The 22,751-nt window shown below is 46.6% G+C and overlaps 1 protein-coding gene across 1 annotated transcript; it reads right to left on the bottom strand.

Annotated features, from left to right (window-relative positions):
• Positions 1–6,656: 6,656 nt before the first annotated feature.
• On the bottom strand, positions 6,657–10,362 carry LOC119466062 (uncharacterized). The gene is made up of 5 exons (XM_049657956.1): positions 10,247–10,362; positions 9,506–9,665; positions 9,082–9,340; positions 7,516–7,945; positions 6,657–6,765 (listed from the first exon to the last, which is right to left on the bottom strand). Exons 1-5 carry the CDS (start codon positions 10,360–10,362, stop codon positions 6,657–6,659), a joined length of 1,074 nt encoding a protein of 357 aa, XP_049513913.1.
• Positions 10,363–22,751: the final 12,389 nt, after the last annotated feature.

Genomic DNA, 22,751 nt, shown 5'->3' with positions numbered 1-22,751 from the left:
CGCCGCAGTATATAAATAAAAAGTTGTCGCAGTTTCACCTGAAAGGCGAAGCATCAATTGCGATAGCAAATTTGTAGAGAGCTATACGGAGTAATGATAGTACCTTTCTTTATGAGCTGTATAATCTTGGACATGCAGCAGCACCGGCAACACGCAGAACTGTTGTCGACGCCGTCGGCGTTTTGCCCGCCTTCGCACAAAATGCGTGCGGCGTTGGTGACTGTTGCCGGAGCCTCTGATATAAATAGGCACTTGGTGCCGCAGCTAAACGTCGCCTCCCTTCCCTCCCCCTCCTCCGACGCCCTTTCGCGCGTCGGAAGAAGGCGCGTTTGCTCTACATATATGGTGATTATAAAGGAGGAAAGAGACGCCTACTTCTGCAGTCCTTAAGGGAGCGCGGCGCAGAACGCGCGTTTGTTCTCTGCCGGGGATTCACTCCCCGTGAAAGCACGCGTCCCTCGCACCCGTTCGGCGGCGCGCGGCGACGATTTCATCTCCATTGACGTCATACGGAACCTCACGGCGACGGCGACGGCAACGACGACGGCGACGCCGACGGCAGAAATCTGCTTTGGAGTGTCCATATAATTGCTATCGCAATAAAAAGCGCGTGAAGCATGAACATGAAGTGACGGCGGCATAGACGGCGTCGTGGTCTTGAACCGGAAGTTGTAGCAGAATACGCCGTACCCCACAATCCCTTACGACAACCGACATTTTGCTATCCACCTCTTCACGGCTCCTAGCTCCCAACAGTCTTGGCCGCGCCCCTTTCACCATGGACGAAGAACCTCAGATTCTCGTCTCTCCCAAGGTCAAGGTCAAGCCCGGCATACCACGTGAACAGGACGTACACGCACACTTCTGGGTCCGTAATCGGCGTGTCGCGTCTCGAATTGCTTCCCCGTAAGGCCACGATGCTTTTGACGCGCGTAATTCGGCGTGTCGCTAATCAGTGTCAAAACCACACTCAAAAATATGTCGCTCCGTGACAGACGCTAATCGAAATTATACACCGCTTAGGGCGCGTTCACACTGAGACATTCGGCGTCTGGAGCGGCGCGGAACCGAGTTCGGCGGCGGCGAGATCCGCCGAAATAGCCCTTTCCGCGCCGATCGGTCTCGGACCGATTTTAGCGGCAGCTGCCGGCGGATTCCCTCGCCGCGGACCAATCGGAGCGCGAGTAGAACTTCTAAGATGGCGGCCGAGTCGCACGCGCGCGTCATGTCGCAGTCGTCGAAGTCGGTCGCGACGTCGGAAATGCTGATAGAATTGGTCCGCAACTACCCTGTACTTTTCGACAAGCGCCACGTCAAGCACAAGGACAACGTGCTAAAAGATGAGCTGTGGAATAAGATCGGCAGTGAACTTGGATTGAGTGGTAAGTGCGTGTTCTATGATCTTCCTAATTTGGTGCTCATATTGCAAGCTCCAGCTGAGGCTTGCGATGCTGCAGCCTTGCGATAATACAGCCTTGCGCTAGGCTATCAGAAAAGCAGAATTGGTTCTGTAGTCATGCCCATAAAAGATCGCAACACATGTTCCCAAACACGCTGGCGAGCACGTTTGCTTTTGTTTGACGGCCGGCCAGCCCAGTGTACAAGCAGGTGCTGCATTCTCTGAATGTAAACAGCGCAGCCAGGTGGGACATGGTGGAAAAACCACGCACATCCAGAATGCTATTTCGAACACTGAGCGTGTCCGTTCACTATCCCGCGTGTCCATCAGTTGCGCTGCATGCTCTATGGTGGCGAGGAGCACAATTTGAGAAAGCAACTTGATGTGTAGCGGCGCACTACGAATATACACGTTTTGCAGGCGAGTCATAGGGAAACATGAACATATTGTGCACTATTGCACTGTGTTCCGTTATCTGCCGAAATTTTTTTCATTTATTCTGCATGTAAAATACTTTTGAGTGGAAGTGTAATTAGACATTGAACAAGTAGTATTCCACAGCTACATTATTTTATTATCACTGAATAAATGCAGATATGAAAAGTGCAGCAAATATTATACCAGTACAAGGAAGTATACTATTTCATATAGAAAAGCCTAAATTCATCTCACCTGTAATTATTATAGTATCAGGTCCACTTGCGCATTTCACATTTATTTTTGTTCTCCTTTTTTTTGCCACTATCCTCTGGAATCTTTTATTCCCATTCCCCATCCCTTTACAGAGTATACATGCCAGTGATTATACACGTGCCGGTAAAAATCTGTTTTTTCTAATAAAGAGTCTCTTTCACCTGTGAATAGCTAACTATATTTTAAACCATGGCTCAGCCTCTGCACGCATGCGTGTATAAATAAATCAAATGTTTGCAGGAATAGCTGCTCAAATCAAATTCAAGAACCTGAAGGACACTTTCAACAAGCAGCGCAATAAAATCAAAGACTCGATGAGAAGCGGAGCTGGTGCAGCTGATGTACCAACCGTGAAATGGGCACACTTCGAGTCAATGATGTCTCTGATGGGTCCAGTCTTGAAAGAACCAATGTTAGCTCAGCATGACTTTTCTTGGTTATCTTTATTACTTCAATTTCAGTCAATTACATGCAAGAAATGAGCAAAATATATACTAACAACCACAAAGAAAAACAAACGAACGCATGCATCCTGTATACAAGAAGTGCTCCCTATATTACATATGCACTGTTGGCAAACTAATTCAAAATAAAAATTTATATTGAACGAACTGCAATGTAGGAAAAAAATGAGCAACTAGATACCACAATACAATAGCAGTCCACAAATGGTGCTGCATAGTGTTGACAGAGGTAAACATTGTGACCATGTACACTGAAGAAATGATTATAAATAACCATGCAAACAGTTGATAAATAACATAAATAACCGTTAATCTGAACGCATCTCAATAGTCATGCAGTGACAATTTCAGATCTCCAAAGTAACACGCACTCGATGTGATACCCAAGCTAAATATTTCATAAGTATTTATACGTTGGCAACATCATCAGCTATTACATAACTAAACATAACACTTAATGAGCAACTGCTCTGATAAACTAGAGATGCACAATAATCACTAAAGCTTAGCAAAGTGCTATGGATCTGATGGATAAGAGATTAGGCATGAAAGGGTTTGGCTAACCTATGGCACGGTGAAGCATAATTAACATGTGTTTATGTCCTCTTTTCAGCATCTGCACAAACATTGACTTCGCGAGTCTTGAACGGTGAGTTGCAAGGGAGCTCTCACAGAGCTTCCAATAAATTTTGGCAGTAAAAAGGTGTGTGTTGACCCTTTAAGGATGGAAATAATATTCAGACAACTTGCAAAAAAGCCACGTTTTCTATGCGTGCAAGCAAATCTAATGATCACATAAAGGGACATTATGCAAAAAAGTTTGGTCCGAAGGGCTTACTTGAAAAAAATTTTTGTACTGAAGCAAATGGGGGTTTTACTGCTCACCAATGTCACTTCAAATTCACCTGCACTTGAACACTTGAAGCAGATGAGCTCTAACAATCACCACGTTTACTTTTCAGCATGATAACTTGGTCAGCAAGATCTAGCCTGCTATAAAAAAAAGCAGTCTAACAAGGGAGGCCTTCACTGCGCACAAGCCAGCTGACGATTGTTGCCCGAGGCCAGTTCATAATCACTCTCACTTGAAGAGGCTAAACTCAGACTCATCACATTTTATTTCGATTTCAGCACTACTTGAAGCATGCACTTGCACCACAAAGGATCCCATTTTCAAATATACAGAAAGGAACAGAACAGAGTCTGCACTCTGAACATTACTCTTAAACATCTTGCACTATGTGACATTAAATAGAAGGAGAAGATGCTCCCGCACCTTCTAGAAGAGACACAGACCATCATTCACAGGAGCTAAATCATCTTCAGGCCTGCATGAAAAACAAAGAAGCGCTCGACGAGCTAGTCTCGTCATTTGTCCTTTTTTACAAAGTATGCGCTTGATGAGTTCAGCTCGTTTTCCATCCTTAAAGTGTAAATGAAGTCGTACGTCAAAAGAACCAAAAACTGCATTCAAATTGCACTGAACACAGTGCAGTGTATTGTGGCTTTAGTACATATTTTCGTCACGGCATGGCACATATTGGAAAAATTCCTCTGAAATTATGTTTTTCTCCAGTTCCACGAAGTAATTTTGCACTGCTTGAAATCAATCACCAGTGGTCATCTGATACAAACGCTATTCAACAAAGCAGTGAGGAAGCTCAAAATTGTTTCGCATGATTGTTTTTGTCAATGACACATAACACAGAACACGAAACATGGATCGACCAAGTACGAGCACAGAGGGCAGCACGGAGGCTGCAGAGACACCGCAGCTGGAGGATGCCACTTATGACGCAAGTTCTCAGGATGAGCTTTCAGGAGCAGGGGCATCACCACTCCCGCTAACACCTGCAATTATGGAGACAGACAGGTGAGAGGAATCTTTTCAACATGAACCTGAAAGTCCCAGAAATTAAATGTAAATTTTCATTTTATATGTTCAGCTTCAGTCAAATATATATGTGGTGACAGCAATTTATTCTGCAGGTCAGTAGACAGTGCAGAGACTGACCAAGATGCAGTGTTTCATGCTGAAAGGCAAGTAGTTGCAGTAGGATTACTGTGAAAGTTTTGATGCATCCATGCTATTCACACTTTGCAATACAACATGTTTTTGACACCGTATACTTGAATTTTCTCCTCTGGATGAACAGGCCACGGAAGATCCCTAGGATGTCCGCCAGTGATTCTAAGTAAGATAAGAGCGCACATATTGTGACCATCACATGCCTAAAGTATATACCATGTTTCTTTGCAGCTCTGCACCGCCGGTTTCGCATGTGGACATCGCAACAGAGTGTCTTAGTCAATTGCGCGCTGTCAGGACATCGCAATCTACTAGGGAATGTCACGACCTTCCGTACTTTTTCTGCATGTCGCTTGCACAAAAGTTACGTTTACTAAATACTCATCAGCAAATAGATGCAATTACAGCACTGCAACAAGTGATGTATGAGAAAATTAATGAAGCAAAAGATGCCGTGTCAAATAACTGAAAATTAGCTTCCTGGCTCAACTTTCACACATGCAAGAAGTGTCTTAAGACTATCGAACACTATTTACAGTCGAACCTGGTTATACCGAATTGTTGTCTGTGTCAACCATTTTTAACATCCCCTTGGGAATCCATTGCAAAAGTATGGCACTGTACCATACGCATATTGACACGTATACATGTTTATCTTTCACCGGTGGCCGCTTTCCACTGGCTAACAAATGTTAAACGTTATTGCTCGGTGCAGGACGCGCCTGTATCGGAAGTTTCTAGAACGTTATCGATGCTTCTTTTCGTTGCCTGTTTTCACCGACGCTTATGTTATCTGATTGTGTGACCGACGCGAATTGTCTAGAACTTTCTGGAAGACACGCGGGCATAAGGGATTAAACTGGAACCTTTGTTGACTCAGGTATAAAAGCCGACGCATCGCGCCGCTGATCAGATCTTCGACGACCGCTGACTGTGTTCGCCGCTTTCGTTGTGCTTTGAGTGTAGCTTGCGTTTGTGGGCACAGGTTCGCCCAATAAAGAATCAGTTTCGTCATACACAGTTTTACGCCTGTTTACTTCAGCGTCACTACTACGTGACAATATCGAATACCCATTCACTGTCACACATGGTGGCAGCTTAGCGGCTATGGCATTCAGTAGCGTACCCAGGATCTCTGCCAGGGGGGGGGGGGGGGTTGACAGTTTTCGAATACCATCTACATAGCACTAATTTCCATTTCTTCACGGGAAATTGTCAAAAAATGCGCTTTTTGTGAGTGTGTAGACGATTGCGCGTCTTACATCTTAGTTGCAGTACTTAAATGCGCAAGGAAAGAAAAGGGGTTAAACAAAAGAGGGGGGTTAAGTCGGCCTAAGGGGGGGGGGTTACAACCCCCGAAACCCCCCGTTGGTGCGCCACTGATGGCATTGTGCTGTTAAGCACTAGGGTGCCAGTTCGAGTGTTTGTCATGGTGGCTGCAACAAAAACAACCATGTACTTAGATTTAGGTGCGCGTTAAAGAACCCCAGGTGGCCACAATTAATTTGGAGTCCCCCATTACAATGCGCCTCATTATCATATCCTCCTAAGACCCCTTGTACAATACATTGCAACTCTTTTTCGCAATTCACTGGGAAGTGATTACGCAAAATATTCACTCTGGGTATAAAGTACGGTGCATATGTAGCTATATTTTATATATTTTCATGAAGTGAGCATGCAGAAGAGTGTCCCAGACATGCGGAGTTTTCAAATATGTTTTAGATAGAGTTAGACTTTGAATTATCAATATATTGAGATATTTCCCGATACCCTTAAATTTGGATATATCCGGGTTCAACTGTACTTTAGAAAAAACAGATAATCAAAAGGGCAGATGATGTGTTTTGTTTGCAGGTGTCATATCCCTCAGCTGGCGTGAGTTTTCTCATGTAGGAACAATTTTAAGTTAGCGCCCCCCCCCCCCCCCCCAAAGACGGAGCATCTATTTTTCTAAGGGCATGGCTGAACGCCTTTCGGAGAGACAAGCTTTGTATGTACATTCAGCAAGTTTGAGCTGCCATGAACCAGTACGAGATGTAAATACACCCTGACTGTGACAATAAACCTTTTACTCACCACTGCACAGTGTTCTGTCCTTGATCATGTACTCTTGCCAAGGGATCTTGCCATCAGTGACGAAGTACTTGGCAAGGAGGTCTCGCACTCTGTAGGCCGCTCTAGGAAAAAATTTCACACAACTGTAAATATGCAGGAGTAAAATCAAGAAAGTGCCCTGCGCACAGGAATGAGTTTGCATGCTTTCTGTCAAGTTTTTTTTTACCTTGCTTCTCTGACCTAATAGTGAGAGAAGAATCACTCGTTCAGAAGAAAATCACTCGTTCGTTTGTTTCCAGAACGAACGAAAATCCCCTATTTGGTTTTCAATATTCAATAGTTTGCCTTTGTGAAAATAATGCTATTGATATCAAGCCTTGCAGCAAAGTACTACGTGTGCACTTGGAATACGTACATTGTACCACCACTAACTAGTCTGTACACCTCTACGAGAAGCGCATCTTCTTAGTAGCCATTGCAAGGAACTTGCAGCCAGGACAATAGAGACAGCGAAAATTGCTATTGAGTTGCAACACGTTTGCAGTGATTACAAGACACACTGTGTTGTGGTGTGATGTGGCATTGTTGATTGGAATGAGACTGCCACTTCGAATGTCTGCTGATGCACTCATAAAAACTTACAATTCACAGTTCTTATAGGCAGATTCTATTTAATACAATTATCGTATCAACATTTCAACAGACCCCCACTTACACACGTTCCACAAGAGCCATTGTTATTGGCCTTTGTATTGCTAATCCTTAACATTGGATGAATGTAACTTACATAACTTTTGACAAATGCTAACAGGTGTTATATACGTTTAAGGACACTTTAATGCAATAAAGGTACCACATTAAAACTTCATTACCTGGTTGAGTGACAGCCTGTGCTACGCAGTGGTGGCAGTGCAGTGTTCAGTGATGTTTTCAGTGATGTGCAGTGTTCAGTGATGCCTTCAGTGATGTTTCCTTGCCAGTCTAGGTGGTCAGCTGTTCCAGGAGGGCAGTATGCAGACCGGGAAGTGGGGGACTCCTTGAGCAGGAAGTTGTGCAGAACGACACAAGCAGAGATACTTCTTCTCACGTTGTCATCATTAGCTTTGAACTGGCGGCGCAGGATGCGCCACTTTTGTGCCATTATGCCGAAGGCATTCTCTATGACCCGACGGGCTCTGCTCAGACGGTAGTTAAATATCCTTTTGCTGTGGGGCTCAGCGAAGTGGCTCGTCAATGCAGAATCGCCTTGGTCACGATGTAACTGCTCCTCCTCCGTGCTAGCAGCCAAAAATGGGTGAAGACCTGCACGACAAGTTATGCACATTTTTAGCCGCAAAGATTTTCCTGTAACAGCTGTGACAAGATAATGTGCAAGAGCAGTATGTACATCGTGCCTTGCTTCTGTAACATTGTCTTGCTAGTGTATCAAAAAAATGCTTTCTCGGGAAAGAAACGAAGAAGCACACTTCCAAACAAAAGTTTACATATATGTCAACAAAGCGATTCAGGCACCTATAACGAAAAAATTACGATCATGCTAGCAACCGCCAAGTACGTTGTAAATTTCTAGACCAATATGTGCCCGGCTAGTGTAATCCATGTCCACGGGGCAATGCCGTTCTAGCAGGACAAATATGTTGACGAAATTGCATCTTCAAGAACTATGTGATCATCTGATTCAGATAACTGAATGCCCCACTTGACGAATTACCTTCAATAAGCACTAACCCAATAACAATGTGTTCTGAGCAGTTCATTTTTCTGTGAATTCGGTCATTAAACAGCTTTAAATAAGTAACATTAAAACAATGCAGCCCAGTAGGCAAAGAAATGTAAAGGTTACACTTGCTTTTCCGGGGATATGGCCGCATCATGTAGGTCTTTAAGGGAAACGCTTCATCTCCCACCAAGTAGAAGGGAATATTGCCAACGTTGCCAAGCGGTGCATCGGGGGGAAATCCTTGCTTGTTTGAAAGAATGGCCTCTTGTAGCCTACTTCGGCTGAACACTCCACCATCTGAGTCACTCCCGTGGTGTCCTATTTCTATGTACAGAAATCTGAACATAACAAGAACATTTCTCTGTAAACACTCCACCTACCTGTTAGGTTGACTACAAAGTAGTGGCTTACAAAAAAAAAATCCATATTAACAAGCATCAAGGATGCAACTTCACAGCCTACATTACAGTAAGCTGTCCTTTTATATCAAAACGCTTTACACATTTGCAGTAATTCGACATACGAAGACCCCCCCCCCCTTTACTACCTTTTACTGAAATAATTAACATTTCTGGGGTTTTATGTGCCAAAACCACAATATGATTACAAGGTATGCCATAATGGAGGACTCCGGATTAATGTTGACCTAGCTGGGGCTTTTTAACATACATCTAAATATAAGTAAATGCCTTTAACTGAAGAACAGTTATCAGTACACTGTTAATTAGTACCTCAGACTGAACATAATTGTACTGCATGCTGCTGACCATGATTAATGTTAGCACCAGTAATGCATCGATTATGAGCATGTACCTGTAGCAGGCGTCGCTGATAGCAAGCAGTGATTTACTGAAACAGTTTTTGTAGTTGTAGTCCTCACTTCCTGATTTTGAGGGGCATTCGATGGCAACATGTTTTCCATCGATTGCGCCCACACAGTGGGGCATGTTCCACCGTTCCTCGAATTCGCTTGCAATCTGAAAGATGAGCATACATGAGATGAGAATTAATGCATATCGCTGTCTTGTGAGCAATGGGCACATTGATGAAAATGACCATTGCAGAGATGGCATATAAGTTATATACGTGCAATCACAATAAAAATAGATGTATCAAAAATGTGTGTATTACATGGTGTTTACCTGTAGCCACTCATCTGCACTTGATGGACAGGCAACATATAAAGGTCCAAGGACGTCCCACAGCACCTGGCACACCGACGACACAATGCCACATGCTGTCGAGCGTCCATTTAGGAAACTGAAACAAGATGAGCGGAGAGTTTCCCCTGCAGCCAAGAACCTGTACAAAATAAATACATAAACAAATTCAGAGAGTGTGCACATTTCCGTAGGGGTGCAAGATTAACTAAATGGGAAAATATGCACACTTAAAGGAAGTCGATAACAACTTTACAAGGATGTTGCATTGCAGTTGTCTGGCATATTATGTGGCTCGACATAGGTAGCATGTTGCTCAAAACCAATGAAAGCAAAGGAGCATATATGAGTATGTAATGCATGACAAATAGGCCCAGTTTCTCAACGCTACAAACAATAGAAACATAGCGACATAACATTCGTCCTCTGATGCTATAAAGCAACAATAGAGGTTCCTATGCTAAAGAAACACTGCTTCGGAGAAGCGTACTTTTAACATTACCTGCTCAACTTAAACGACAGGTATGACATTACCTGTCACCCTTAAAAGCCATTCACTGCGCTAGACAAATTTTCGTTAATTAACGCATTTCCAAGAAGACACGGCGGTAGGGTCACTGAGACCACGGGAAAAAACTGAAATGAACGCTTTTTATGTTTCGTTTCACAGAGAACACGAGACGTCCTCGACAGTGACATGCACGTATGTTTTGGACATCTTACCTGACAGTTTGCGCAAGCCGGTGCTCGGGGCTGATTGCTTTCCGGAAATTAGTGTCTTTCTTCCGAATGTGGGGTCCGACAAACTGCACGAGTGTGTCGAAAGTACGTGGAGGCATCCTTAGGTACCTACGAATACAAAATACATTACGTACAGCCAACACCACATCGAGGTATCCGATTTCCCGTAATTTATTGTTGTCACGAGTAACAACACATCTCAACTTACTCTCGGTAGTACTCCACGTCGCGATCTCGCAGAAGGGGTAGTAGTTTGGTGGCGTGACCAAGCTTTTCGCGCTCTTGCAAAGCAGGACGAACTCACCACCGCCGCTGGCGTCGTCTCTTCTACGAATGCTTCTCCGCGTGGTGCATCGCCAGAAAAGTGCTGGCCAACAAGCCTAGCAGTACTGCCTCTTCTTGCTCAGTGTTCATTGTCGTTGCTTGCAGCGACGAGGCGCAAAATAAACAACGCGAACCATACGCGATTGGAGATAACTGCGCAGTTTCGAGGCTGCGGGCACATCCGGTATATCCCGCGCTTGTTTGGAGGTTAGCGCTTTACACCGCAGATGGCGCTGTATCGCGTTCCGGCGGCGCGGAGGGCAAGCAGTGTGAACGGCGCGAATTTCGGCGGCAGGAGAATTCCGTTCGCTGTAGACGCCGGATTCCCCAGTGTGAACGTGCCCTTAGTGAGTGCACCACGTTTTTGGTGGCCGTTAATTGGCGTCAAAAAACAATCGAACTCTCGAAAATATGCCGCTCCGTGACAGTGTTCCAACGTCGGTACATTATTAAGTAACAGTACATATGATGGAGAATCTAGGCGTTCGTACTTTCCATATAGTGGAATCTCGTTGATACGATTTTCACGGGAACCGGAAAATAAAGTGTTTCATCCCAAAATCGTATCATCCAACGTATTACCCGCCCCAATCGTTTTATCGAGTGAAGAAAAAAAAAAAACGCATGATCCCGAAAAACGTAGTACGCAGAATCGTATCAACCAGGTTCCACTTAAAAATCTAACTGCTTTCCTTTGAATTTTTTCATGTTGCATAATATTTTCTTTATAATGCTGATCCATACGACGGAAGCCTACTCAAGTTTTGACCTTATGCAAGCCTTAAAAAATTAAATTATGGGGTTTTACGCGCCAAAACCACGATCTCTCGAGGGTTCGACTCCCACCGAAGGTCGTTGGTTAGACTGCCTGAGTTAACTCTATCTTAATTAAAACACGATGACGACTGTGACCTGCACGCCGTCAAAATTGTCACGTGCGTGTTTGCACATAAGTAAGACACGATGCCGGTTGGCGTACTAAGTGAATTACTACACCGAGTTGTCATGGTGTACGATTTCGCTTCGACGACGCGGTTTTCGCTCACGGACGTTGAAGGTCAACTGATCGATGAGACATATAAGGCTTTCGCCTTAATAAATGTTATACTACGCCAGCGCCGCCTCCGCTAGAGAATGCGCTTCTGTGTTCTTTCTTTCTGAACTATGAGCGACGCAACCGGTGGAAGTGCTTCGTCGGCCGCTGCTGCATAACGAGCTGCACGAGATGAGGCTCAGCGCCGCTGCTGAGAGCACCCTGCCGTTCGGATTGAAATTATTTGCCTCAATATAAAGGCGAATTGAAAACACCTAAACAGCTGTGCTCAAATTTCGCATTAGGGAGGGTCATGATGGTCGGTAAATTTTTTTCCAACGTGATAGCGTTAAGGGCCCCGTGTCGTAGAAAATCTGGTGTCGGCGTCGGCGCATTTGTCCAGGAGCGAAAATTTTCGTATATATTTAGGTATATCTATATTCCACACCTTGCTATATGACATGCGGTATATGCGGGTTATATCGCCACAAAATTCTATCGCGAAGGTTCCTCATACTTTGTCTTACATTCCTGACAAAATTATTCCTCAGAATTTTTAGAATACCAGCCCATGAACAGATATCGTGAACCAAAATACCGACAGCGCAAGCCTTATATGTGAAATCTTCTCAGTCCTGAATATGTGCGAAACAAAATTCACAGGGTCTTTTATGTTATGCCCAAGACGACTTGAAGGCGAAAACTCAAGTGCCGATGCATTAAAGACTGACCAACTTAATTCGCTTAGTCTACTTCGCTTAGTCATTGCTTTTAAATCGCTGAGATATCCTCTTAATTCGTTTACTCAATCCTGGTAATTATCTCGCTCATCCTTTTATTCGCTTAGTCTAATTCACTTAGTTATAAATCTTAGTTCTATTGCCTTTACCTCAACTGAGCCAGTCACTTAATACGGTTAGTCATCTGTCTTAATTCGCTTAGTCATCAATCTTCATTCGCTTTATCATCCATCTTAATTCCATTGGCTTTACCGCCTTTGGGTTCCCGTAAGCGATTTTGTACCTTTGGTGTCGTAAACGCGTTTTCGCTCAAGGTCTATGAAGGTCACCTGAACGATGAGAAATATAAGGCTTTCGCCTTAATAACGGACACCTGAAAACAATGTAACTTTCTTGGCGCGGCTCTGCTAATACCTCCAGGATCGGCCCACGTAAGAGGTCGTGTTTCTACCAAAAAGCTCGCCTTCGTGCGTTGCGTTCACCGCCAGCGTTTCCCGGCAAACATTACGGCTGCATAGCTGAAGTTGCCAGGAAGCGTGATAAGCAACCAGGCATCTTTAAATACAATCGCGTTCCATTCTTAAAGGCGAAGCTTAAGCGCCATACAAGATTTGCGCTTCCAAATCACGAGATGAAAAGCAAACACTATTTAAGTATTCTCACTGGAACTAATGGCTTTCTTTAATAATCGGCAGCAGTTCTTTAATGAAGCAACTGCCTTTCTTGGGTTTCTTCTTCTGCTTTCCACGTCTCAATTATATGCTTATTTCTTTCCTGTCAACAGTGACAAAGACATCTAGGCACACGCATTCTCACGCGAGAGCATTGTAGCGTCCGAAAGTATTAGATTATGTCATCGCGAGAAGAAGGCGCCGAGTAGTACGGCCGTGCCCACATCGGCTCTAGATTTTTCGATATTTTAGTTGAGAAACTCTTCTCGATCTCGAGGATTTCTGCACCAACGGATGCATAAGGTAAAGAGGAACCCACGGATACCAATTTTTCAACGGTGGGTGGCCTTTTCGTCGGTTTTTCGAACTGCTTCTCTTCCGTGACGCCGCGCTCCCTTCAGTCAGACGGCAAGGCCTAACCAGCGTTCGCCGGGCAGGGCGCCCCGCCGGCCTCGTCATGACAGAGCGAACGGTTGTAGTAATGGAAGGAGACGATCTTCCTCCGGAAGAATTTCGTGCGGAGCACGGCTGGCGCTCCGCCGCTGTCAAGAAAAACGCCCTGCGCGTCTCTCGTCGCGACAGCACCCGTGAACCGGCAAGCAGCGAGAGGCACCGCGAGCATCTCAATGGCAGCAGAAAGCCCTTTAGCCTAAAGAACAAGATCATCAAGTCATCACGATTCCCCCAGCTCCCGAAGGAGCACTGGAAGATTATCGCCCGCCCCAGGGGGGGTCTTGATGTTCAGAAGACGGGCTCCGCTCGGCTTGGTCGGCCGTCGCCGCCGCGGCAGGACTCACGTCTGAGCAAGCTAGCCACGACATCGTCTGCCCCAACGCAACACAAAACATCATCGTCCTCAGCACCGCGTCTCGCAATAACGCAGATGCTTATCTAAAAATGAATTGCATCCCCCTGGGAATGAAACAGTACGAACTCAGCACTTACGAAGCCGCGCCGCAAGCCACGTGCAAGGGTGTCATACGGCAAATTGATGTGTCGGAGAGCCAGGCCGACCTGGAGAGAAGCATTCTCAACGAGAGAAATCCCTTAGCCCTGGGAGCCAAGCGAATCAAGAATAGCGAAACGGTAGTCATCGTTTTCGACGGCTACAGGGTCCCCAACATCGTTTTCTACGGCTCGGCGCTAGTCAAGTGCTCCTTGTACCTCAGGCAGCACGACTGCTGATATGCCTGCGGTAGACTAGGCCACAGAGCCGACGTCTGCCCAACGCCGGAGAACAAACTATGCAGGAAATGTGGGGCCAACAACCCCGACGAAAACCACACTTGCTCGCCTACTTGCGGCCTCTGTGGGGGCCCGCACGCCACAGCGGACAAGATTTGCAAGCAAAGATTCCAACTCCCGTACATCGTTCGACGGAGGAGAAGGGAAAGAAATGCGGAATCCAGGAATCGAGACCCGTCACCAGCACAAAGAAGCGCCGGCAGCGAACCGGCTAGACCTTCGAGCAGGCGCTCCCGCTCGAGAAGCCGCTCGAGGTCCAGGAGCCGTTCCAGGTCCAGGTCCAGGAGCCGTTCCAGGTCCAGATCCCGGGCCGCTTCAGATCGGGCGGCCGCTCCGGGGGCCCACAGAACAGGGTTCGGTTCGAGGAGCCAGCCGGTCCTGGGAAACAAGGCGCCACCTGGGCGGACAGGGTGCGGAGCGGAGGGAGACCAGCAGAAAAGGTAACGGGGGGCGCGGCGCCAGATCATGGTTCGTCTGAAATAGCTCAGCTTAGGAAAGAAAATGCCGAGATGCGCAGCATAATCGAGTCAATGAGAGCCGAAATAGCAGAGCTCAGAAAGGCTAATCAACCTCACTCCGTTCCAGTCCCTAGTTCAACCCCATCGGGGACCCGCTCGGGGACACCCTCTCCCCAACCCGCAGAAGTTCCCATGGCCAATCAACCTCACTCCGTTCCAGTCCCTAGTTCAACCCCCTCGGGGACCCCGTCTCCCCAACTTGGAGACGTTCCCACGGTCGTGGAGGCGAGCCACCCGGGAAACCCAGCCAAAAGAAAGGCTGTTCCCAGCATGCCCGAAAATGTACAGGCTAAAGGCAAGTCTGAAATTGGAAAAATGTTTAATTCCATCTGCTTCGAGATCCAGAAGATTAACGAACGACTCTCTGCAGTGGATCAGCGACTTTTGGTATTTGATCAGAAGATAGACGCGCAAAACGTCAAAATTCAATGCTTGGAAAACAGAATGCCAGAAATAGAGCCCAAGGTAAGGTAATAGGTTTCCCAAGGTGCAGGAAATGGACATCAGGTCGTCGACCTGCGTACGTCCCGTTTTCTTGCCGGATGGCGCGTCGGTACCTACGCCGCCACCACTGCACTTCCCCGGACCTCCCTCCTTCGAGACCCTGGTAGCAACGCCGGAAGGCGCTCTATACAGCAAGGATGGGGCCACACACTCAATTTAGGATTTGGCAGTGGAACTGCAGGGGACTCCACCGTAAAAGATGCACCCTGCAGCAGTTTGTTCGCACTCACAAAGAAAAGCCACATGTTATATTATTGCAAGAAACGATGACTGATCAAGTTTCACTCCAGGGATACAAAGTAGAGCACTGCACGGGCTCGGGCTTACCCGAAAGCCCGGGCCCGGCCCGGCCCGTGGGCCGGGCCGGGCCGGGCCGGGTAGAGGACTTTTTTCACGGGCTCGGGCCGGGCTCGGGCCGGGCTCGGGCATGGCGTGTGCTTTTTGACCCGGGCCCGGGCCGGGCTCGGGTTTTTTGACGCGGGCCCGGGCCGGGCTCGGGCTTTCTGCGAGTTATTCTCGGGCTTCTCAACTCTGGAAAACATGTATTTTTCGGTCTCGGGCCGGGTTCGGGCCGGGTTCGAGTCGGGCTCGGGCCGGGCTCGGGCTTAAGGTAAAGGGGTGGCGGGCCGGGCCGGGCGGGTAACGTAGATTATTTCCGGGCCCGGGCCGGGCCCGGGTCTAGCCATAAAAGTTTTGATCGGGCTCGGGCGGGCCGCCCAATGTAAAAACGGGCCCGGGCCGGGCCCGGGCCGCAAAAATCGGCCCGTGCAGTGCTCTAATACAAAGCTATTGCTCTCCGTGGGGACGGCAGAGGAATCTGTACATTAGTCAGCAGCAAGTTCACTTTCGTCGCACACGATCTAGGGGTCCGGCCTAGCAAGACGGACAGATCCCTAGTCGAAGTCATCCCAAGTCAATCCAACATCTCCAGCATTTTTATACTTAACGTATACAGCAGCCCGAGCGATCACAGACAACGTTTCAAAACCATCATCACTAGGGCAACGAAACTCGCCGGAAATTCTCCACTGGTTGTAGCCGGCGATTTCAACGTCCCCTTTCACGCTTGGAACTACCCGCACGACACGGTCAAGGGCAGAAGCCTGTGGCAGGAGGCGGGAGATGCGGGACTTTTTCTAATGACGGACCCAGCCTTTCCCACCAGATGCGGCACCTCCTCGACCAGGGACTCTGTCCCGGATCTCGCCTTTGTTAAAAACGCTGGCTCAGCCGTGTGGTCGAATCTGCTCATAGACCTCGGTAGCGATCATTACATCACGGCCATCAGCCTACAAGTGGAGCAGAAAAGAAAAAAGGCCTTCTCGGTCCCTGACTGGGACAAATTCCATGAGGTTCGCAAGGCCCGCGCCACCCGTGGAGAAAAGCCCGAAAGCCTCGTCCAGTGGTCTGAACTAATTCTGCAAGATGTCTGCTCCACCACCAAAATCATAGAAACGGATCTGCAGACAGACAAGATGGATAGCAGGCTAGCACACCTACTCGAGGCCAAGCAATCAATCCTCGAGAGGTGGAAAAGCCAACGCTTGAATCGCAAGCTCAGGAAAAAGATAGCCGAGATAAACAAACAGATAGACGAGCACTGCCAAGCCCTGTCTAGGCAGCAATGGGACGAAATTTGCAATTCAATCGACGGGCAGTTGCGCACGGGAGGGAAGTGGAATCTTCTGAAACATTTGCTCGACGACTCGGGCACCAAATCAAACCAGAGAAGTGTCCTCGCTAAAGCGCTACACGAAGCCAAGAAGTTGTCTTCGGTAGCAGAAGTGCTGGAGACGCTAGCTAAGAAGTACCTGCCACTCAAAACTGTGGCCAATGAGGCGCCATACCCAGTATACAAAGGGAAGCCGAACTCCGCGCTGGACGAGCCTTTCCAAGTCAGTGAAAACCGCCGCGCCCTACACGACCTCAATGGTAGGTCGGCACCCGGCCCTGATCACATTAACAACAAGGCTCTCAGAAACCTAGAGGACGAATCAGTCGAGTTTCTCACAAATGAAATAAATCACATTTGGGAGGAGGGAATTGTACCGGAAGAATGGAAAGTGGCGAAGGTCATACTCATCCCAAAGCCCGGTAAACCGCCGAGCTTGGACAACCTCCGCCCCATCTCACTGACGTCATGTGTAGGGAAGGTGGCTGAACACGCCATCCATAAGAGAATTGCCGAGTATATTGAGACGAACGACCTTTTCCCTCACAACATGATAGGTTTCAGGCCAGGCCTCTCCACCCAGGACGCCATGAAGCTTATCAAGATCCAAATCCTGGAACGCTGCACTCGGGACACGACAGCAGTGGCGTAGCCAGAAATTTTGTTCGGGGGGGGGGGGGGGGGCTCAGGCTGCAGCGCGGCCCTCCTCCTTCTAGAAGTTGTCGAGGGATCACATACATGAATAATAACTGCATTGCCAATGTCATTGTATATTAGATGCTGGAAACGAATTATTGAACGCTACGCACTCTCAAGTAAAATAAGTATTTTTTCATAAAAGAATATATTCATATGTTCTAAAAATTTTGGCAGAAACAACTGATATCAATGCGGCCGCGTTTTTTATTTTTTTGTCTATTTAATAAGGAAAGCAAATATCACACGGACATTAGAACTATATCAGTTCGAAACCAGCGAAGCAGTGTATACAGCTGATATGAAGAACGTAAAGGCCATGAAATGAATAAGTTGAGGACAAATATTTTGATTTATCTTCGTCATTCAAGAACCTTGCTGGCATTTTTGCACATATGCAACGGCCAGGAAAAAAACCTCAATGACGCTGTCCCTCGCTGCAATAGATTGCGCAGGACCAGCTGTTACCGGTCGTGTATTGTAATTACACCGAGATTATACTCGCAACAGTGAGTACAAATAAAAAGTAGGAGAGAGAGAGAGAGGGAGAAGTCATAAGGGAAAGGCAGGGACGTTAACCATGCTGAGCCCGGTAGGCTACCCTGCACGGGGGAAGGGGAGAAGGGATTGAAAGAGAAGGAAGAGAGAAGTTCACAGTTCACACGTTGCGCATTTACAGTTAAGAATTCATCGCTGAGTTTCGTCACAGGCGGTCATACAGGCTTGCGCACTTCAAAAAGCACAGCAGCGCCTTTGTAGCCCTGCAAATAGCAGACGCACGAGGCCACGCGCTCAAGATGTTTTCCTCCGTAAAACTTCTGTCGTCAAGTGCCCCAAAGCCGTCCGAAGGGCAATCCTCTGATCTCGTATCTGTGGCAGTCACATAAAAGTAGGAGTTCTGCAAAATATACATTAGATATGCGAAGATAGAATGGAATATACAAATGCGAAGATACAACTCGCTAAAGGGCAAAAAAGAGTCGCTGGAAACAAAGTTCACTGCTTGTATACACAACACCTCGCAACAAGATATTTAAATATACGTCCAAGTCTCCAATAAATCTACGTATTTAAGCAAACGTCACTGTATATTATGCGCCAAACAAGACAAATAAACAGGTTGCGGAGTCAGAGATAGTAAACTTTGCGCACAGAAAGACAGAAGATCTAGGCAAGAACAAAACTATGATCGCAGAAATTGTGATATGTACTCGGGCCATGCGGCGGTCGCGACAGCACCATACAGGTAGAATAACAGAGGAATAATGCAGAAATCAGTACGAAAATGTGTAATTTAACTGCCTGCGCAGCGGCAACAATTATTCTGCACCCAAAATTAAAGGAGGGTTTTGCTTCGTTTCAAAAAAGAAATAAAATCAGGTAGCTAAAAAGGAAAGAAAAGGCCAAACGAAAGCCACAGATGATGCGGCAAGTTACTACCCAATATCCGAGTGTGTTTTTGGCAAACGCCGCGTGGGCCGGGCTTTCAGTTGAGCAAGGTCGGTCAAAATTGGTTATTGATGTCCTCCTAATTTCCGTATTCGCATGATAATTTTGATCATGATGCTAACTGCTAGAATAAACGGCTAAAATTTCTGCGGCTTTAAAAGCTAACGAACAGTCATACGTTTTCATAATTACGAGCTTATGGACATGAAGGAACAGAGCTTTTTACTTGCATTGATTTTCGCTGCTTTGCTATCTAAAGGACAAACTTCTCTCGGCGGGGAAGTTAAGCGAAGCGGTCAATGACTTCGGACACGTTGATGCCGACGTCTCTGGGTGTATAGAAGTACCAGTCTAACCATGCGTTCCGCAGACATTGTAGAGCGCAAGTAGTTTTTTAGTAAACTCTTGTTAAAAAATATTCTCTCTGCGCTGGCAGTGGTCACTGGAAGGGTGACTAGAATCTGGAACAGTTTGTACACATTTACATAGAACCTGCAGTCGCAAAGGCAAAGGGCATCTATTCCGGTGGTAAAACCTAAAACAATCCCTCGATGTCGTTGGCATCCTTGTTTAGGTACCTTGCACAAACAGTAGGCTGTTCGATTCCAGCGATGTCCGTCGTTTCGTCAGGAAGTATGGAGAAGTAGCCTGCTTTTGCAACTAGGCTTTCTTTGATAATTTCGGCACATATTTCTATAATTTGGTTTTGTGCATCTGGGCTTAATTACGAGGCATTACTGGGGCAACTTTCCAAATGGTTCTTCAGATATGTATCTCCACAATCAGCTCGCAAGCGAAGAAGCGCTCGTAAAATACCTGTACTTTCAGCGCGGCCTATGCTTAAATCTATAGGGCCACTGTCGCTGTGGCCAACGAGAGCCAGACCTTGTAGCCCGCAAAAAGAATTTGCTCAATAATAGGCCATTTCCTTTCTCCTGTTTTCTCAAATTTTACTTTGCCTGCCCTGGTCCAGCTGATCGATCACATTGGGCACGCGTCCTGAAAATGTTTGGAGAAAATTATCAGCTGCTAGCTCACAGTCACGGTAATATTTAGTATTTTCGTGTGTGTGGAAGATTGCGAGCGCGTGCTTTCATTTCTGGTACGGCTTGAACACGAGGGCTCCAGTGCACGCATGTTGGCCCAAGTTTATAACAGCATTAACCCCATAAAGTTCCAGAATTGAAAATATTTTAAAGCACGCCTTTGGAAATGTCAGTGCACCTTTCGCGTCAAAAGTTTATGAGAACGTTACACCCATACAGTTTCGGAATTGAAATCCATGTGCTCCGTAGATTCCGCGGCCGCTGCGAGATGCCGCAACGCGCCCGCTCGCTATCGAAAAGCCCTTGAAAATTTGTGCTCGGATGGGGCTCCTTGCGTTACGTGACCCCAGGTGCCACGAAGTCCACCCCAGGTGCCACGAAATCCAGCCCGAGTACGCAATGTGCGTGCCGAAATGTCTTTCGAGCGTGAAAAAGACATTGTAGACAGAATGCAGAATGATTGAACATAGCTTGCCTACATGAACGTTTCGCAGCCTATATGACACTAGGACACTTGAACAATGGAACATTCCGCACTCAAGAACGAATTATGGTCAACAAATGCTTCGACATACACTTCCGACTTTACTCAATAACCTCGCCTTACGAGAAATAGACCTTCTCTCCTTATGAAGCCTGCACAACTGCTTTCAGTCAAACTAATCCTTGTTGTTTAATGAGTTTGTTCATATGCAATACTGTATGACTTTTCCCCCCTTTATTTGCTTTAGGTTATGCTGCACTGAATATAGTGCTATGTTATGTTTTTTCCCCTATTTTCTTCCTGTTTTCGTATAATAAGACTTTCTTCATGTAATCTATATTGCTCATGTATATATTCAATATTTCCTTGTTAATGCAGACAACTTGTTTTTCTAATTGTTAAAGTGTATTACTACCTGTCTCGTATACACATTTTTTTTGTAAATGGACACCTTCCCATCTGTTTACTCACATGTGAGCGCCCGCCACCCTCTGTTGCCTTCGATGGGTTTTTGGGCTGGTCAAGTGGCCTGCGCGCAACTTTTTATCCAGAACCCCACCATGCAATTCTTTTCATGGGAAATAAATTATTATTATTATTATTATTATTATTATTATTATTATTATTATTATTATTATTATTATCATGCCCGGCGTCGGTGGTAGTTTTGGTCGGCGGTGCATGCCGGCACGAAAAAATTTCGGGGGGGGGGGGGGCTGAAGCCCCATCAGCCCCCCCCCCCCCCCCTGGCTACGCGCCTGCACGAGAGCCATCCGTGGTTTGGACGTGGAGAAGGCCTTTGATAACATCCGTCACGAGTTCGTTCTCGACGCTATCTCCAAACTCGACCTGGGCTCGTCCTTCCATGCCTTCATTAAGTTTTTCTTGAGCAAACGATGCGCCATCCTCAAGTCTGGAGATTTGGAATCATAGAAAATGGAGCTGAGTGGGAGATGCATCCCCCAGGGGTCAGTCATCTCACCGCTCCTCTTCAACATCGCAATGGTCGACCTCTCGAGATATCTAGGCAAGATCCAGGGCATCGGTCACGCGATCTACGCGGACGACATCACTGTCTGGTGCGCGGGAGGCAATGACGGACAAGTCGAAGCCGCTCTCCAGGAAGCTGTCGACACTACAGAGCGCTTTCTAACGGACACGGGACTCCGGTGCTCCCCAAAGAAATCGGAACTCTTTCTCTACAGCCCCACTAGAAAGGGCCGCAAGCCACAGAACTGGAAGAACAGACTAAAACGCAACAGCTCAGGTCGGCCTCTTTGCTCTAAATGAAACCCCTCTTCAATGGCCTGAAGTGTTAGATGCTATTGTCGGTGAGGAAGCTCTGTCGCTTGTCTCTGACGCCGCGGATGACGAGTGGAGGGCGCGATTGTCACAGGAGACTCAACACGGCAATCGTCATGACCCCCTCACTTTTTTCAGCCGCTCATTGAAGCTGCTCATTCTTACAAGTTTACCTTTGCAAGTTTACAAGTTTAACGTTACTCCAATCTCGACTAGCGTTCGCATGTTTAACTACCACGATTTCATGCGCACCCAAAACTTTAGATTTTATTATTGACATTTGTTTTATTAAAGAGAGTAACTACTGAAAATACTCAACAATCAACCATCTGGAACCCTAACGAAAAATACCTCATAAACACCACTGAATCAGTGCAGAATCTATCGCCAAGATTTCGCCATCCATTTTACGCATAAGGCATCAGCGCAGCTTCAATAGAACTAAAGCTTCCCTAACTAATTATTGTTGCTGTATTGTGAGCCTGTGGTTATTTTATAGACTTTTTTCTGTAGCACCCTCAACAGCAATTTATACCTATCACCACCTGCAAGCACTTCACAAAGGTGAAGTGACAGCACTTTGCAAAGGTACGTTCCTCGCCTTCATGCCCGTCAGCCAGTTTTTTGTTATCCTTAACTTCTCGCACAGTAACTGACTAATACCCCTGTCACACGGCACATGTAATGTGATTTGCAGTAAATGACATTCATACCGAATGTCATTGCTGTCTTGGGTTCCCAGTCTACACGGGTAAACAAAATGGCATTCGCAAATGATGGCAATGTTTATCGGCAGGCTGCTA

This window comes from Dermacentor silvarum, chromosome 10, assembly GCF_013339745.2.
Source record: "Dermacentor silvarum isolate Dsil-2018 chromosome 10, BIME_Dsil_1.4, whole genome shotgun sequence".
Lineage (NCBI taxonomy): Eukaryota > Metazoa > Arthropoda > Arachnida > Ixodida > Ixodidae > Dermacentor > Dermacentor silvarum.
Note: the sequence above shows the minus strand (reverse complement) of the source record. Positions and strands in the feature narration are given on the sequence as shown.

What these genes read in the sequence shown, in the direction of transcription:
- LOC119466062 (XM_049657956.1), bottom strand. Translation starts at nt 10,362, where the DNA reads ATGCCTCCACGTACTTTCGACACACTCGTGCAGTTTGTCGGACCCCAC. An exon ending in CGGCTTGCGCAAACTGTCAG is followed by an intron (nt 9,666 to 10,246) that starts GTAAGATGTCCA and finishes TATTTTGTACAG; the next exon opens with GTTCTTGGCTGCAGGGGAAA. An exon ending in ACAGGCTGTCACTCAACCAG is followed by an intron (nt 6,766 to 7,515) that starts GTAATGAAGTTT and finishes ATTTTTTCCTAG; the next exon opens with AGCGGCCTACAGAGTGCGAG.